General features: G+C 39.4%; 1 protein-coding gene across 3 annotated transcripts in view; it reads right to left on the bottom strand.

Moving 5' to 3' along the window:
• Nucleotides 1–18,911, bottom strand: part of SNX25 (sorting nexin 25) — an 81,713-nt gene extending 62,802 nt beyond the window's left edge. For all 3 annotated transcript variants that reach the window (XM_059844637.1, XM_059844640.1, XM_059844638.1), the window contains exons 1-2: nucleotides 18,649–18,911; nucleotides 7,067–7,151 (exon numbers count right to left, since the gene is read on the bottom strand). In XM_059844637.1, the coding sequence (XP_059700620.1) occupies nucleotides 7,067–7,151; nucleotides 18,649–18,720 (157 nt within the window). In that variant the 5' untranslated portion in view covers nucleotides 18,721–18,911. The remainder of the gene's footprint in view (nucleotides 1–7,066; nucleotides 7,152–18,648) is intronic.
• Nucleotides 18,912–19,641: the final 730 nt, after the last annotated feature.

Here is a 19,641-nt window from a genome sequence, read left to right as displayed (position 1 = left end):
CTGTTTGTTTGGTAAATTATGTAAATTATTAAAATCTCCCTGGAACTGGCAACAGTGAACTAATAGCATATTAATAGGCAACAGCTTAAATATTTTCACCTGCCTTTTCAGGCAAAACTAGCAAACCTCAACCAACATAACCTTGATGAAAACATTTCCAGAGAAATGGCTAAAACTGATTACAGTTTCTAGTCAAATGCTTCACAACCTAGCTTCCTCAAGTTTATAAAGAAACTGAATCACTTCAATGAGTATGCTGAAATATATAGTTAAAAGCCTTTTGCTAAGTCATTTGAAGACTTTTTAATTAATAATTCAGAAAAAATTCCTCAGTTGTGTAAACAAATATATAACAGGTTTGACGATTTTTTTTTTCTAATCCAGGACAGAAAAAGGTATGCAGAGCCAAACAGCAGGATAGGAACTTCCAAAATACTTTTCTAAAATAGATTAAATATTTCACTGAAAACTCTTACCCACAAATACTACAGAGTGATATAAACAGTTATAAAAATAGTGGTCTTCTGATAAGCAAGCAGAGGAATAGTTTGTCAAGACACCACAGAACAGAGGAAATAGCATTTTAAAATCTGAAGTTCTATTACTTATCTCAAGTCTTCCAACAAAATACACTTTAAGAATCTATTTTTCCACAGCTGTCCCCATGTCCTTCTGCAGCCACCCTTTTTGTTATAGCTTAGTTACTCTCTTCTGTTGCAAGGTCTGAAATGCTGTGGAAAGCTCACCACAGCACAGATTCTTCCTTTTTTTCTATTCCATAAGAGACCAATAATTTCTCAACTGTGCTTGCAGCACACTGCATTGTGGTATCTTTTAATCAGCATCACTGGCAGGTAGTGACTCTCCAGATTTTCTTTCAGACACCCTCTCTATCCTTTGCAAGGGTGCAAAGTAGCTCTTTCATCACCATCTTTTGCCCAAGAGGACAAGCCATGGTACAGAGTGGTGGCTCCTACAGAAATCTATTCAACAAAACTCTACAAAGCAAGAGCACAAGAGCAGAACTTGCATCCCAATCCCTTACAGACATACTGTCTTTCAGAGAAAATCTATTCCTAATGACCCTTAATTTCTTAAATTTTAATAAACTATAACATAATAATTTATATTATATAATTCCCATTATTATATTATAATTCAATAAAATAAAATAATGTATTACTTTTTAAGCAACTCCACTCCAAAACAGCTCAGTTTCCAGCACACTAAATAATACATTCTTTTTGTTCCTTTTAGCCACTCATGAATTCTGTCACATTCAATACAAAAGAGCCACAAAATCTATTGGCAATATCAAGCTAGAGACAAAAGATCATGAATCATCATCAAAAATTATCCATGCAGTTATGAAATATTTAATTTAAGTTTAACTCTGCCAGTTACACACTTTCAAGACCTTAAAAGTATTACACTGCTTTAAACCCTATTTTCCTGCACTTTTGTTTTACAGCTCTCTTATTTTACATGTCTTCTGTAGTTCCTTTGTCACTTCTCAACCTTATTGCCCTTCCTGCATCACAACAGTGCTGTTCTCTATAAAATTCAGGGTTCTTTAGAGCCTAGCATGTATGTCCAAGTGAGCAGTGAGACAGCTTTTAAACAAATAAAATTTAAAAAGGACACCACCAGCCACAGACACTAACAGCAGCCAGTTTAAGACTGGGTAAGACACTGCCTTGTGTCATCCCGGCCTTGGGGTGCAGCTGCTGCTTTAGTTTCATGCCCATTGATGCAGCTGGTGCCTTTTCAGCACCCTAAGGCAACACAGAAAACAAATGTAACAAATTTATAGAGAGCAGCTTGCTCTCTTCAGAGAAGAAATCTGCTCATGGATCTATTCTCATTACTTTTATACTACCTGTTCTCTAAAACAGTGAAAACAACAGTCAGAAGACAAGGAAGGAACAGAAAAAGAAGCAGAACATATTCAGGACAAAACCTTATTACCACTAAGTCATCCACTACAATCATAAAACAAATTTCTCCTGACCAAATCAAATGCAGTGACCACAATGAGTCTGGCGCAAAACTGTAGCAATTTCTCCTGGGTTTCCTAAATTAGTTCATAAGATCCAAGTCCCAAGTTATTACAATGTGATTAATTACCATTCCCATGAGAAAATGAAGTTGAGTCTGTTCAACTACTCTTTTTAAACACTGTAAACTAGAAGAGTGTTGGGAACAGAGCCAGAAGCTTGTGAGGAGGTTCATTGAGGACACCCCTCTAGACCCTTCCCTCATTCCTCCACATGCCCTACAGTAACTGCTATCCCTTTTTCCACATTCATTCATTCATTGAGAGGTTCAGTGGCACCACCAAGGTCTGCAGGTCAGACTGGTTTCAAATCTGCAATTTGCAGAGCTTCATACTAGACAGTTTATATTGCCAAGATTCATTATACAACTTTATTAAAAATAACAAAAATCTGAATAACAAGGATTAAATGCCTACTCTTTATCTCAAAGCAATATTAAAAAACAGCATAAATATTCTACGCAAATGCAGACAGACTTCCAAGTTTCAACAAGAAGTAACAGTCCTTTCCTGAAAACCCTGGAGAAGCCACAACCACTGCATTAATTTACAGTTAAATCCAAAACTCTCCTGTGACTGCGTGAACAAATGAAAAAATGTATAGCTCAACATTGCCTTGAGTTATTCTAGAGCAACAAGCATCACAACCCATAAAAGAGAAATACAAAGGTAATGTGAATCGTGTTAGGATCCTGCAGGAAGAAACCACCTTCAAAAAGCCAAGAATCATTACCAGAATTCTGTGCTACTACAACACTAAGTCTAACATGCATGATGGGGTTATAATAAGCTATACTTTTAGAAAAATATTTTCAATAAAAAAGAAATAGAAAAAAATGACAGACAATACCACAGCCAAGTACCTGTCAAAGTACTGTTCTAGAGAAGTAAATGCTAAATGCTTATTTACTTCTTACAGCCACTACCTTTTTCCCCTGCCAAAAGCCAATTCAGACAAAAAAAAAAACACCCAAACAACAAAAAACAATGACAACAAAAACCTCAAAGAAAATTTAAAACCCCTACATTAAAGGTGGGTTTACAATTACTAATAAAATTACTAATAAATACTCTGAATATTCAGTTTTATAATTTCCAAGACATTAATATTTAAATTGAAAGAGAAGAAAGCTATTTTTCCATTATTATATTTTAAATTTCATTATGTTTTAGCTATACAAGAGGATGAGATTTAATGTTTTTTATCTTTACTGAAGTTTCTCATGGACACTAAATCTTTACTTAGACCATGGTGTAAAAGGCTGACAAAATGATGTCTAAATGCCAACATTTCAGTGACTGTGAACTAGCAATAGCGGTTTAAAGATTTCAGTGCTCTTCTAAAGTTTGTGTTTGAAAAACCACTAGCATTTCTTGGTTTACTTCTATATTCAAGTTCTATGAAATTGACAGGTTTAGTAGGCTAGATGCTACCATTGTGCATGGATGGACTGGCACTGTGCAAAAGGAATCCCTGACAGTCTCGCAATTCCCCAATCTTTGGTCCATTTTTATTAACATTTTCCTGGCATTTGTGTATTTACTGGTTTTTTATGCAGAAAAAAATCATAAAAATATATAAACAATGGAGAAAAAATGTAGGAAATGTAGTAAAATCAGACAAATTTATGTCCAAATATTTTCCACATGCACCCTTGGCCAAGAGTTCTTAGCTTCAGGTGTTTGAATCCCAATAGCAGACAGAACATACATTCAAGTAGGTTTGCTGATATTGTGGACCAAAAAAAAAATTGTTTGGAAAGCTGTTTTTTGGAAAAAAAAAAAAATTTTTTATAATTTAAAATTAATAAATTTTAAAAACCCACCAGCTTTTCAAATAGGGAGCAGCAGGAATTCTTATTCTAAAAAAACCCAATTTCAGCAGAGAAAAAAAATAATTTAAAAACATTTTAAAACCTCACCAGCTTTTCAAATAGAGAGCAGCACCAATTCTTTTTCTAAATATCAATTTGCACATATTAAGTTAGGAAATGAGACATAGTTTCCCCCAATCCTTCTGTAAAGGGAAGTACAACCTTACATCCCCAACAGAGTTAGATCCTAAGGGATCAACACAGATAGGCAAGATCTAATCCATAGAAAGAATCTAATTAAATACCCAAAATATTTCCAAAAAGGTCACCTCAATGCAAGGCTGAAGGAAGACAACCCACTCCAAAAGAAGAGATGCCTCTCCAGCAGGAAATATTTTAAGATCTAAGAAAGAGGTGAATTTTCACAGCAGAACAATTTCACCAGTAGAGCTCTGCCAGGATTTGAGCTATGGCCTGTACTGTTTTACTTACTCAAAAATGACCCAGTGAAGCAGCTAAGTGATATGAAGACCATTCTTCTTGGCACTGCTAAAACTGTAGACAAAGACTGACTGTGAAAAACAACAAAAAGACTGCAGGACTTGGAGCAATAAAAACAGAAAATGAAATTCATTTCCTGGGAGGACAGCTACTCCCCCAGCAGATCAATCTCCTGGCAGCTGCAACCTCAACCCAAGCAGTACACACTGTGCACAGCAGCATGAGAGGGACAGAGCACAGCCTCTCTCAGGAGACATCTTAGCACACCACTGTGTGGATGGAATCCAGACAAGCAGCAGGTAAGCACCAAAGGATATTTGTAGAAGTGGCTTATCTTCTCTTTTTGTAAGGTAAACGAAGGTCAAACAAAAATCAAATCAATCTCTCAACAGAAATAATGAAAAATACTGAAAAAAACCCATATTTCAATGTAAGCTATTCAAGTACTACCAGCTAAAAAGGAGACTTGGGGCTGATAACTAAAGGCCTTTTCTTTCTGCCATACTCAACAAGGAAAATCTTTTTGTAACCTTACACTTGTTCTGATTTTGAACATTTAGATTTCATAAACCACAACACACTGTGGCAGGGCCAATTCACAGCTTTCCCCCACCTTGTATCTACACCTAAGGCAAGTATCCTATTTTTCATAATGAAGCAGCACTCTAAAGCACCAACCTGTTACACTGCTCTGCTCTTAATGGAAAATAACAAAGACATTTAGGGTGGAGCTGTAAACCAACACATACAGAGTTCCTTCTTGGTGGTGTTTAGTGTGAGGCACACTGTAAAAGGATGATTCCCAACAATTTTATTACAGCAAGACAAGAAGCTGTATAAGACACAAGCAACTATTATCAGCCAGTGACCATCACAGGAAAACTATCTAAACAGCTACTAGTTATTGAAATAAGACTGATGGTTGGAACAGAAACATGGGTGGCTCCTTCAGTTAAACCAAGGATATGACCAAGGATCTTTCCAACTACATTAACAGACTATGATGGGAACATCAGGAAAAATGCAGTAAAGCAAGTGGCAGCTTGAAGTGACACAGACCCTTAGGTGAACCACACTAAACTCAGAGAGAAAAGACCACACAGCCTGGCTATAACACCAGCAAAAGCATGGCATGACCAACAGACAGTTCTGGAGCAGGGCAAGGTAGTTAGCAACTAAGAGTAAAGCCCAGGCCAACTTAATTACAACAATGAAACACAACTGAAGAAATAAGAATTAACCAAAGGGCTGTCTCTTCATACCCAGCAACAGTATTTCTGAAATCAGATGACATCATGCATGCATCTCAAAGGAAATGTAAAAAGAAGTAAAATCTGTTAAGGGGCTCCTAGCTAAATGAATAAGGCTTTCTAAAGCTTTTTGTTGAGTAGCACATTATACCTAGACAGTAAAAAGCTGTCCAAAATTCCCGGGATTTATAAATGCTTTAATCCTAATCACTGCAAGATTGGAAACACAAATACAGAGGGTATTTTTTATATTACTAGTAATAAAGTTTTATTTAACCACAAACTTGTGGGAAAAAAAAAAAAAAAAAACAACAAAAAACCCACCATTCACATCAAGACAACTACAAATTTCAGAACTTCTTCACAGGCAAGAAGTCCTGTCTATTTTCACAGAGACTGATCATTTTGTGCTGATAAAAATAAACTATTGCTTTTGGGATTGCATTCAGTATTTCAAAATGATTGCATTCAGTATCTGAAACTGAAGATGACTCAGTCACCTTTCAAACCAAAAACACTTCGTATGGTAGAGCAAAAAGTACAGTCTCATCTTTGTCAAACTGCAAAACAGAGAAGTTGGCTTCATCACTTAGGCCTGGAAGAAATAAAACAAAATCTGACAAGTTTGCTTTCCAAAATTCAGAGTGAGAACAGAGGGTAAAAGAAACTCTGAAAAAAAAAATAGCAGAAAGGCATGAGCTGTCACAGCATAAGGTATTTAACTCTGAAAAATGAATCATTTACGTATTAGTAACTTTCTTTCAGCCTTACTGATTAGGGATGGCCTCATGCATCCATCTCAATGACATAGGTAGGCAGTGCTCTAATTTTATAATTTTGCTACATACCCTGCTAATAGCTATTTATAAAAATAACTTTAAAAACATAACAAGTTGTCATAAGACAACCAACCCGTTTAAAGCAATGATAATTTTCAAAGATACTCTCAATTTACGAAAAATACAGGAAAAAGTGCTGCAAAGAAATCTTAAAGGAAAAAGTATTCAAAATTAGATAAAATATTTACAAAAGGCTGATATACTCTATCACCCAGAAATACAAATGTTGATTTTAGATTGATTTTTAATGGCAAGAACTGCACTAAATGGAAAGACTGTATGCAAGAGTCTACAGGATTTCTCAGTTCAGGAAAACCCCGTCAAGAATATTTTAAGTGTTACCCCTTTGCTTTGTGCATAAGTATCAAGGACTGTATTTCAGCCAAAAAAAACCCCAGCCACTACAATGACAGCATATCAGTTGAATAGCAAAAGCAACATCACATTACTTACTACAGTGGATTTCTTGAGAAGACTAAGACCTTGCCATTACATTTTATATCATGCAAGAAACCAGGGTCATATTCTAAAGTCTTGAAATATTGTGCAGTTATGGTTTGCTAAAAGGACAAGAGATATTCAGACTCTAATGCACCTAAGACTCACCTTCTTTCAGTGCTTTATCCATATTGTGAGAAATAACCACTCTCCTTGATTGGATTGAATCATGAGAGCTTCCAGACCAATTACCCTGAAATTAAAACAGAACATACATCATAAGAGGAAGAAATAAACTAAAAGTTACAGAAGGAATAAAACTGGAATTCAAGGCAATAGTACTGTTGTATCATTTAGTCTTTATACAAATATTATCACCTCATATAGTAAAACAGAGGAGTGTCAATTGTTTATGAAGTTATTCTACATTGTTCATTAAGCACATATTAATACTTCTGTATCACACACCGTACAACTCACAAAATTATCTTAAATGAGGTTTTTTTGGTAGAAAGGAGCTGCATTCATTTGCAAGACAGTGCACTGAGGATAGGACATGCATGTAACAAAACAACTGGAACTCTTTTATTCAGTATTTTCACAGCAAATAGAACATTTTTATAGCCTACTGTGACAATGGACTTCGTTTAGCCTTGTAAACTACTTTTAAAACAAAAGAGAAGCCTTTAGATCTCCTACTGTAATTTTGGTTCACATTCTTTTGGGCTTCTTTCTTCAAAGATATTTCTGGCCTCTGCATCTTAAGCTGCTGTCTTATATAAATATTTGTCTTTATTGGAGTATTCACTCCCACAGTGTCCAAACAGGTGGGCAGATGGAGAAACATTTTTTCAGGGTTTAGACAAAGAGCAGTGACTCATGATGCATTTATATAGAAAGGAGTATAATTCAAAACAGAAATAGAAACTGTTCCCACTGTCAATCAGCTTGGAGGTCACTCTCCTTCCTAAGGGGAAAGCACTTCAGAAACATGCCCTATCCCTCCAACATTCACCACACAGAGAGTAAGAAAGCAGCATAAAGGTGAAGTAAAAACACTGTTTAATGTTTTTATAGGTAATGTACAGTCATTTCAGCCAATTTGCATGCTAATACTCTGTATTTTGGTTTAATGTTTTTTGTCTACTTCAGATACATGCATGTAGAGTCTAAAAAAGTTCATCTAACAGAACCTAGATAAAGGAGTCTGTGCACTACTTTTAACAGCAAAATAAAGCTTTTCAGGCTCGCTCACACCTACCACACAGCAAAGTGTCTTTGAAAGGTACTTTGAATGCCTTGAGTGCCCCCTGCCCACAGCTGATTTGTTCCACCTTTTGGATGAATGCAGCAACACTCCCTAGAGTTCTTCCAGTCACTATTCTGAAACCATGATTGTGGTCTTTCAGCTGATTTCTTCCCTCCTTCACAACACTACCAATGGCAGGAGCAGCAAGACTTCAGCACATTTGCCTCCATCTGCAGTCTCCCCTCACTATTAAGACTATAGTTAATGAGGTGTAAGAACAGAGTATTTAGTGAACCACTACAGATTTCCAAGCCCCTTTTTGACCTGAACACTGGTAAAAGCTACAGCCATACCCAGCTAAACAGTAGGAAAAAGTAATTTTTCTCTTTGTAAGGTCACCTAACACTATTTGTAAGGCTCCAATACATCATCTCTGGCTGGTAATGTTATCACACTTCCTCAACACAAAGCCAGTCACAGAATTATTTCAGGATTATTCTGCATTATTTGCAGCAGGAAGCTGCATTATTTAAAAAATTAAAAAGACAAAACTCACAGAGACATGAAATACTCCAAGTACCTTACGGGAAGGGAAAACCCAATTAAACAAACTCACTCAGGTCTTTCTGTGAAGGAAGAACTCCTAAACATGAGCCAACAATCCTGACTCATGATCCATGCTCAACACACTCCATCTTCCCTAACACTCATGCCCGCTTGGGTATCCTACAAGGCTCATCCTTCTGCTGAACTGAGTCCTACCTGCATGGAGGTCAGTGACCTCAAGCTAACTTAGGCATCTACAGTTGCATCACATACACTGCAGGAAGCATTTTTTACGGCCTAAAGCATCAGTAAGTGCTCAAATGTAGTGCTCACCAAATGATCCCTTTCAAATCTAGTTTAAACACAAGTTTAAAAAAAAAAAAAAAGAAAGCAACCTTCAGAGGGGATCTATAGTTGCAAGAAAGTAAGTAGCTCATTCCACTATTAACCTGTGATTCTGGTTGGGTTGGATTACTTCAGATTTAAGAAACAAACTTAAGGGAGACCTTACTGCTGTCTCCAACTACTAAATGACAGGATACAAAGAAAAGGGAGCCAGACTCTTCTTGCAGATGCACGGGACATTAGGAAACATTGCAACACAGGAAATTTCCATCACAAGACAAAACTATTTTAATCATGAGGCTGCTCAAGTATCAGAATAGGGGCGCTGACAGGCTGTGGAGTCTCCATCTCTCAATCTTCCTCACTCTGAGCAAGAGAGTGAATTAGATGTCCCCCAGATATTCCTTCCCACCTGAACTATTCATGATCCTTGATGACCCTTCAGAGAGCTGTTAATTTAATTTCATTATTAATAATATTTCAGATCTAAAGGTGCCTTGTCTAAAACAACTGCTCAAACTCATTTTTTCTTCCCATTTTATGAACTTGCATTTAGCAGAATCAAGACTTAAGCCTTGTTAGTTTAAGTTTGCTTTCAAAAAGTACTGTTTCTGTGACAATAAAAGTGATGAATTAATTAAATAAGCAGGCACTCCCAAGTTAGATGACATATGGCAGCAAACACCTTAAAAACAATAATAACAACCTAGTAATGCTGATAACCAACATCTGTGATAACAGAAGCATTTCAGAAAATTCACAGTCCAAGCTCAGCTCTAGCATCTGAGAGAATGAAAAATACAGCCTATTTCACTGAAAGACTTTCTTCCCACCCCTGACTCAAGTCAGATGGAGGGCATATGTAGAAAACATTTTCAGCTAGAAAGCTTAGATTTGAATGTTTTTACATTTTTCTTCATGTCATTCATTTAAAGAAAAATGGTGCTAGGCTTCATGAAATAGTTGGCATAACCCTGGCTGAGCCAAAAACTTTTGTAAATGGATTTAACACAGTCAAAGCTCTAGCTTAGATGCTCTTTTATGCAGATTAAAACTTGGCATGTTCCTCTAAGTCCTGACTTGCACTATCATAGCCCTCAATAATTTATCTTTTTTAAACTGGTGTCAAGACAATTGGGTTCCTGTAGATTTCATTGGTAAGTAATGACAGAAACCAGACTGAAACATAAATAAAGCTTCACAAAAGGACTTGAAGGGGTAGGGGTGGAGAACATTTTGAACGTACATGCTAAGAATGAGGTTGTTAACAAACAGAGAGACCTGTTTCCTGGAACACTTCAAGTTTTCCTCAGTTTTGACTTAACTTACAGGCTGAAAAAAGGATGTGTGCATTTCCTGTAGACTTCCGAACAACACTCATTGTTTGATGCTTTTGCAAACTATTTAAGATGAAGAAAACCACAGTCTGAATGGGTCAAGAAACAAAAAAGCCTGACATTGAACCTAGGACAAAATTTCAGGTTCAATCTCCTACAGATACAAAAATTAAGTAAATGTAATTTATTGGTTTAACCTATATAAGTAATTTTAAATTAGCTCTGAAGACAAGAATAAATGTTAAATAACCAAGAATTAAGAAATTATTTCAGCAACAACACTCAATAAATGGCAAAGCACAGAGAATACGGGAGTACCTTCAACTATCAAGAAATTAATTTGCAACACTTGCTATCAAATGCCATTTTTAAAACACAGCAGCAGAAAGCCAGGCACTTGCTACAGGCACAACACATACAGCCTTACTCTGCCATGGAATTAAGGCCAGAAGCAGAGAAAAAATTACAATTATTCCTATTACATTAACTCAATTACAACAAAACTAGAACAGAGATCATGACAGATGCCACAATATAAATGGGCATTGTGCATGAGACAGTTTAATTACTGATCTAAAAGGCAAAGACTGCATCTAATTCAGCATACATAAACCAACCAGCTACTCATAGTTACTTGTTCCTCCCACTGTTGCCCTATTAACTTTCCTCTTATCTTTGTAAAACATACATTAACATCAGACTGGACCTTTATAACAAAGAGTCACAGCCTCAAACAATACTTCACTGAACTCTTCATAAATTCATATTTAACAGATGTGGATATATGTGTTTTTATTCACATACTGCTTCATATAGATGCTCTTATCCAAACAGTATTTCAAGTAATGCTGCAAAAACAAATTTATGTTCATAACAGTTGATATTTTTTAATTTATACTTATAGTCTATTTAAGATTACAAGGCAAGTATGTATGTGTCACAGTCAGCATTAACAGATATCATAACTACCAATTTAAAAGTCAACCTAATTAAAGCATGTTAATCCTATTATCTTAAGCATCGTTACCTCAGCAATAATTTCATGATATCATCTCATTACTTCTACTAATATAGTAGCTCCTGGAATATGTAAACTCTGTTTATCAGATGGGGATCTTCAATCTTAGCTGTACCACGTTTAAAACTGGTAAAACTGCAACAGTGTAAAAACTTTATAATCAGGACAGAACTTTCTTCACTTAAGATTTCATAGCATACCAGACAGATAAGAATATGAAAATGAAACATTTCTCAGGTACTACTTTAATTCCATCAGTACAGCAAAGAAATAATTGGTAAGTTAGCATTCAAATCACTGTATTTCTGCTCAGCAAGAAATACAGCATTATCCTGTGCTGGAATTTTTAATATTGCCATCAAAATAAAGCCTTACATGAATTCTCAAGGTACAGGCATAGCCCCAGTTTACTGAACATTTCCACACTCTCCTCCTCTGTAAAAAGAGATGACAAGAACCTATGGTCTATACTTCAAGGCCAAAAGAGCCATATGGCATGAAAACTAAATAGCTGGCAAGCAGAAAAGCCAGCACAAAATCATGCTTGAGCTGCAGAGTCTCAGTTTAGAGAGAAACTCCTGCGAGGTCTATTGCTATACCCTCCCTGCACACGACTTTTCACCATAGACACATTTTATAGGGTGTTCTGTGTTTTCAAGAGCACCACAAAAGATGCCACATGAACCATCATCATTCATTCTATTACCATTAACTTGTTCTGTTTCACTGTGCATATTCAATAGGGGAATAAATGGTATAGAATGACTGGTCACAAAAGCTTCCCATAAACACAACACAAATCCGTTCCCCTCATGACTACATGATTTCTGTATCTTTTTAGCCACTTGAAGTAACAGCTTGGGAGAGGATACAGTGTTCTATGTAAGTGGCTCTTTCCTTGGCTAAATTCTGCTGCTCTCCTTTGCAGAGAGTAAGAAACCAAGACTTGGCAATACAAGAGAACTTTATATGTGATTTTATTTTCAAAATGTTTCTGATACATGCCTATACTATTTTCAATAGTCAAAGCATACCTTGAATGCAGGGTGTCTTCACTCTTGATCTTATTACAGAGGTTTTATAGCCACCCTTAGGATTTCCCTGCAAGAGACTTGGACAGTAAGATCTCTAGGAGCCCACCGCCCATCCTTACTGACTCAGCAGAGCTTGGTTATCAGGAGAAATGAGCTAACTCCCTAGTTATGTTTTCAATCATAAAACACTGTTCATGTGAAAAGCAGTCCCTACAAAGGTAAAAATGGCCCATTCACAGCAAAATAAGAGATGTCAATCTAACACAAAGTTGAGAAAATTAAATGTCAAGCACAATAAAATGCAGACCTGACAACAAAGGATCCAATGAAAGGAATCAGAAAGGACTGCATGACAAGACGAGAAATCTCTAAATATACATGATGAATAAAAGAAATCTCTAAACATACACGATGATGAAAAATATGTGGAAAACTAAGTCTGCTCACTGCTAAGGAGTTATGGGACAAAGAAGTGAGTGACAAAGTTTGAAAAACATTCAATTTCCTGAGGTCAGTCTCCTGTAATAAAGCTATCACTCCAAAGTCACACCTGCAGGTAATCAACATATGCAGTCCTAACAAAGTTCCAATTCTGAAAAGGCTTACAAATCCCAAATTACAACAGATGTTCCACAGATCCCTAAAAATAAAATGTACCAGAAATGTCCAAACCACAGGCCCCTGCTGAACTATAGCAGAACTCTTGCAATCCATGCAACATTCCCCTAACATTTTTAAATATTCATGGAATTGGTAGAAATTGCTAAAATATATTTTCATTATTTTGATTTCAGGACTTTCCAAGTAGCAAACACAACCATATTATCAAAGGATCATCGTTGACCTGTCTATAAATGAGACAGAACTAAGAATAAATACACAAGACTCTGAGTTCTGTTAAAAACGCATTAAACATATCTTCTCCTTTCAATCCAGAAACAACCCATCAATTAAAAGATTGGCAGTAGATTAGAATATCTGCTTGCAAGCCCAAAACAATCTAAAGTGTGACAAAAGTGCCACAACCAAAGACTGCTGCTGTTTTTACAAAAATCCTGCAATATCAGAGCTCTAAAAATCCCCTGTGCAGTCAGAGAATGAAACAGACCATATAACATGTTTGTCTTTAGATTTAGAAAAAAACCATAAATGCTTTTTAAGTCTTACTAAGGCATACAGATCAAAATTTGAAGGAGTTAGGAAGCTTCTCCTCTCCCTCACAGTTCCTCCAAACTACTTATTACCTCAAGAACTCTTTTGCATCCCACTTGAAATTTATGCCCACAGATGACAAACCTTCCACTTTCCACAGCTGCTGGGGCTCCTCCAAGCTTACCTTCACAAGCTTCATCTCATGGCAATCCAGCAGTGAAGGAAAATAAAACTCTGTGTCCTTTCTCTCTGCTTCCCTTATGTTCTTCACAAAGGGCAGAGCTGGCTACTATGACAAATACTCAACCTCAGTTAAGCTGCCATCACATTTGAAAGATTGGGACCATTTCCATTTCACTACACATCCTCCTACGGCTTGGATAAAAAGCAGTACTATGTTCCAGGATCCAGATATTTCAAAGACAACCTGATCCAATGAAAAAAAAAAAAGCTTTACCCATGCCCCCTCCACTAATGGCAAATTCACAAAAATACACGTTCAAGGATGGAATGAGCCTTTAGGAAGATAAAACATGATCATATGTAGTGTGATTTGGCTTCAGGGCCAGAAAGGGTGAGCGTTAGTTTATTCACTCAAAATTGAGAGCTATTAAACTGTAGTAAACAATAGTGACCAAATATATCAGGAGATGAGTTTTAAAGAAAGACTAAAAGCAATTAACAGTTGTCAATTGTAGGAAACTAAAGATAGGACATTAAAATCCATGTACCCTTTTCACTGGGAAAAAAAAGCACATTTACTATCCTTCTGTTAGTGCTGCAGACAGACTAAGTAGATCCTTCTCTATACAGAATACCATTCACTTAATCTGAATTTAAAATGCAGTATTTCAATCTAATAAACTAATCACCGTTTTTTGCATTATTTAAATGAAGTTGATAACCCAACTCTCTCTTACTTGGAGCTTTTGCTTTGAATCAGAGTCAAAACATTATGCTGAAAAGAAAACTCCATCTCTGCCAGTTTTTTTGGCAGAGAAACAACTCACATGAACGTGGGAAAAGTTTTCCTTCCCCTTCCCACTAACTTGGTTAACATGGTTCTTCACATGAGTCAAAGCCATCTCCCTCTACAACCACACAAGGTAAAAGGAGTTTTGGAAGCAAACTCGAATTTTAAAGGGTTACATATGTTCTAACCCAGGCTATCTTTGCTATGAACAAGTCCACTGGTATTTGAGAAGTGAAAATTCCCTTTAAAACAGACATTCTCACTAAAGTACAATTGGGTCATCATGCCTTTTTGCTGGTCTCCTCCACCACAAATCATCTTGTCCTAAAACAGCTCCTGCAAAGTGCTGAAAAATACCTGACAATAATATAATGCACAAGTTCAAGGACTCATTCAATTCCTATTATTTCAATATCAATAGAAACTATTTAGCAATACTATCAGTACCTGCAAGTACTTAAAGTATTAAGTAAGACATTATTATGAGTTGCCTGTACACCTCTCTTCCAACAAAACAGAGATCTTTATGTGGAAGCCAGGAAACTGCCCAGATATTTTTTATTAACAGAGCTACAGAAAAAAATACACTGAAAGAACAATTTATCATAGGGATTCATAGGGATATAAATCACACAGCTTGCTTTGCAATTCTTTGCACATTCCAAGTGTTCTTTCAGAGATACCTGACCTCAGAAGGAAATCTTCACCTTTCAAGCCCCAAAGGAGTTACACAAAAAATGGACAAAGCACAGCTTTACATTTGAGAAGAAAGCTTCTCTAGTTGCAAGTTCAAGCAAAATGAAAAAAAAAAAAAAAAAAAAAAAAAAGGTACCTTGCTCTTCTGAAATCCAAACCTTCAACACTGCACCTCCTCACTCATATTCCTCACTTGCATGAACAGGGCCGTGAAAGTCAACAGCACTGAACTCTCACATGCTAAGTGGTTGATGAATTGAGAAGGTACAAAATACTCCCTTTATTCAGCATAGCACGAGGGACTCCATTCAACTCCCCTTTGAAGTTGGTCAAGAGTACTCCCACTAGCTTTCCAAGAGCTGAGTCTGACTACAACTAGAGTAAACATTTATTCCTGAATACTTACTCTTTCCTCATTTGTTAACCCCAATGTGAAAAATCACACAAAGAATGAAAAGTGAACTGTCTAAATTTTGTACATAAAACACATGAAGAGTGAGATGCCAGTCATAATAAGATTTGTACCTTACATTTTTTCAGTTACTAGGCCAACTGGTAGTTCTTCCTTATTCTTGAGGAAAAGAAAAATAAAGGCTGAAAAAAATATAGCTTTACTTTCATCCTACTACTGGCTCCCAGAAAAGACAAAAGGATCAAAAGGCTCTATGAAAAACATGAGAGTAACAACTGGATGATAAAAAAGCAGTGTAAATGCAAAAGGACGTAAAATGAAAAGACTAACTAAATTAGGAAGTTTTAGTGAATGGCCTACATTTCTACAGGCTGCCTATCTAGACAATTTTATTTTCTTCACCTACATTTTGCTGAAGCTCCAGTTAGAAAGTCTGCTGCACATATACAAAATCATGTTCAGAAAAACTCTTCAAGAAGCTTTCCAGTCCAGAAGCCACTTTGTACCAGAAAGAAATCAATAAAACTATAAATTGAAGGTATGAGAAATCCAATTAAGATGCCTGGCATTACATCTTCTAAATAGAAAGGGTAAAATGACTCACTCCTTTTTTCAACATCCCTTTCATGTAAGTAAACTTTTGGGAACAGTGTAAAGAGGGAGGAAAGAAAAAATTTAATGGAGTCAGGGAGAGGGTAACAAAACAATCCTGGGAAAAGAGTTCTAACAGGTACTGCTGCCTTACCAGTGAATTTTAAATACCAAATTTCAACTTCCTTCTGAAACAACAAACACATCCCATAGAGCTACCATAAATGCAAACGCTACAAATTAGACGACACAACGCAGCAGCAGGTGTGCACTATTTATATATACAAATCCAACGGATGAACAAAACATCTTCAAGAGAAATGCACAGTAACATATCACAAAAAGAAAGTGCAGATGGTACAGTAACAGAAGCAGCTATTTGTCTCTGGACAGTTCTAGTTTTACTGCTGTTCTGTAGGCTTATGTTTTTCGGTAGGCTTACATTTTTCACAAAGGAGGAGACAAAGAAATTAATCTTTTTTTTTTTCCTTCAAATTTTGGCTTCCCAAATTAAATTGGCTGTTTCACAAACCCGAAAGTTGCTCCTCATTACGGCAGCAGGGAGATTTTGATCGCTAAGTTTATGTATAGATATTTTTGGTACTATGTAAAAGTAAGTTAACTCACCCAGATGTTCAGATAAGTATACAAGTACATAAATGCCACTGGAGCTATGGCATTAAAATTGAAACATTTATTCTTTTAAATCTCAAAGCAACAGGAATGGTTGTTTTGATAATGAATTGATCCATTTACATTCTTTTTCTGTTTGGTGTAACATAGCTATATGGCTAAAAACAAAAGCATATAGTCCTTTACTAGAAGGTGTTTATGCACCTAACGCACATTTGTTACCTAGCACTCCTCTGACAAAAACCAGCTGAATCCCTAGCTGTACCCACCTTTTGCTTATCACTTTGTGCGTTACACCTTCTTACTTCCCACCTTAACGCTCATGCACGTTATTTATTCTTCACTTCCTTCAGAAAGCTGAGTATGATGCTGAGTGTTCAAAGCAAAGAGGGTGTTTAAAAAAATTCTACCAATAAGACAAAATGAGTATCCCACAGAGCCACACATATATCCTAAATGCATCTTTGCAAGTTGTATTATTCACTGAATTCAACAACCCCCGGCCAAATGATCCCTACTGGCAACAATACTCTGCCAGCTTCCATTAATTGCAGACAGGAAAAGCACACTGCTCCCAAAGACAGGCACCTTCTCTCCCTAGTTCAAAGAACGAAGGAATAAACCATTACTACAGGTTGTTAGCAATTTGATTGAAAAGACAGGAAGACAACTGTTTCAGCAAGTGATTTGTATTTGGTTCTCTGCCCTGCCAGCACCCGCTGTGTTCTGCAAGCTCAGCTGCATGGGCTGCAGCCCCAGAAACACGTGACAGCGTTACTTACTTACTGCTGCCGAGAAGTGTACGTGTACCAATGTAACAAACTGGGTTACCAGAACGGCTAGGCTGCACACCCAGAACGACAGAAATTCCCTCCCTTTGCCTTTTCAGAGTGTTGTCAGGTATCCTGACACTACTGTAGAGAAATAGCACTTACACAGTACAGTCTATTTATTGCTGCAGCAGTTCATGTGCTAACACACCTACAAGTCACCGTGAGGGGCCAAGGGCTCCAGGCAGGAGTCGCCAGCTGTGACATTAAACACCACATCCCTGTGACCCACTGCAAAGCAGGAGTATGGGCAGATTCTAAATTTTCAGCAGTATTTTTCCAAGCTCATCTAGGATCAGCTCCCTAGCACTAGATGATGGGGAACAGGGCTGTGGATGGGAGGAAAGTTTCCAAATGCCTCGTGCTATCAGTCCCATTCAGAAGAATCCGAAAAATACTAAGCTGTGAGCTAGAAAGAGCTTGTGAACTAGTACATTTTGGAATATGTACAGAAAATGAAATTGTTTCCCTTTTGCACAGAGCTCTGCAATGGCTTGAGTATAAAATGGCACTATAACACTATCTGAAGCTGTCCGACTTCAGAGAACGCGTTAAAGGAACACTAAGCTGCCTCTTCCACCAAGTCTCTCTTTTTTCAATGGGAGGAGCAGAAAATTATTTGAGACACAGCCACAGTACAGCGAACACAGTGAACCACCTTGAGAGCATTCCCCCAAACCGGAGGTCTCTCCCGGAGCAACGTGTTGATTTTTCCGGCGCGCCTGCTACCGTCCAACACAACTTTTGCCATTTAAAGCCCCGTCGAGCGGCAGAGTGAGGGCAGGCTCCTGCGGCCGCGGTAGGACAGCAGGACACGGGGTTCGGGTGGCGCGGCGTTCCACGGCGGAGCGAGGGCCGCGCCACCCCAGCCCGCCGCCGGGCAGGGAGGGCGCGCCGCGGCCACCGCCCGCTCCGCTCCCCTCCCGCTACTCACCCCCGCGACCGGCCGGACCGGAGCGACGGCGGCGAAGTCCGGCGGCGGCAGGCGGCGGCGGCCGCGGCACATCAGGACGATCAGGGTGCCCAGCGCGGCGGCAGCAGCGGCGCAGCCCACGTAGAGGGCGAGGCGGAGCAGCAGCAGCGCCAGGCACGGCGGCCCGCCGCCCCCCGCCTCGGCCCGTTCCTGCCCCAGGTGGACGACGGACACAGCCAGAAGCCCCAGTCCCGCCGCCAGCACGAAGCGGGATGATCCGGGATCCTCGTCCTCCTCGTCTTCCGCCGCCTCTTCCTCGCCGCCGCCGACCACAGCGGCGGCCGCCGGGGCGCTGCGGCGGCGCGCCTCGCCACCGGGGCCGTGCGAGCCCAGCGGGCCGGGGGCGGCGGCCCCCGCCGCCTCAGGCTGCCCGGCCGTGCTGCTAGCGCTGTCGGCACCGGGGAACATGCTGCTCCTGGCGCCGCTGGGAGCAAGCGCATCTCCCGCCGCGGCAGCCCCCTGCGAAGGTCGCCGCTCCCGGGCCCCCCCCTCTCCTCCGCCGCCGCCGCCTCCTCCGCCGCCCGCCGCCGCCACTGGCACCGCTGCGGCCGCCGGGGGAGCCGGAGCTCATGCCCAGCGGCAGGAGGGTGCGCGGCGGCCGGGCCGCTTTCTGGCGGCAGCGCTGCCCCGCGCGGGGCGGCGGGAGGCGAGCGCCGTGGCAGCAGCCGCGGAGGCCCCGCCGCGCCGCTCGGTGTCCGGCCGGGGAGGGGGCGGAGGCGGGGGCGGTGCCTGCCGGGCGGGCGGACCCGGGACATGTGCGCCTGCCGCACCGCCCCACGGCAGAGCTCGGCCGGACCGTCTTATACCGTGTTGTGACTCAGGGAGCTCCGCCGTGGCGGGGTTGGAGGTGTATCCAGATACTGGCCAGGGAACGGATACGCTCGGACGAAGCGAGAGGAATCCCCACCGGCTGCAGTGCGAAGCTTGGCTCCGCGAAAAGCTACGGAGCGCCTC

The sequence above is a fragment of the Haemorhous mexicanus genome, chromosome 4 (genome assembly GCF_027477595.1).
Source record: "Haemorhous mexicanus isolate bHaeMex1 chromosome 4, bHaeMex1.pri, whole genome shotgun sequence".
Classification (NCBI taxonomy): domain Eukaryota; kingdom Metazoa; phylum Chordata; class Aves; order Passeriformes; family Fringillidae; genus Haemorhous; species Haemorhous mexicanus.
This window is presented reverse-complemented; position numbering and strand designations above follow the sequence as displayed.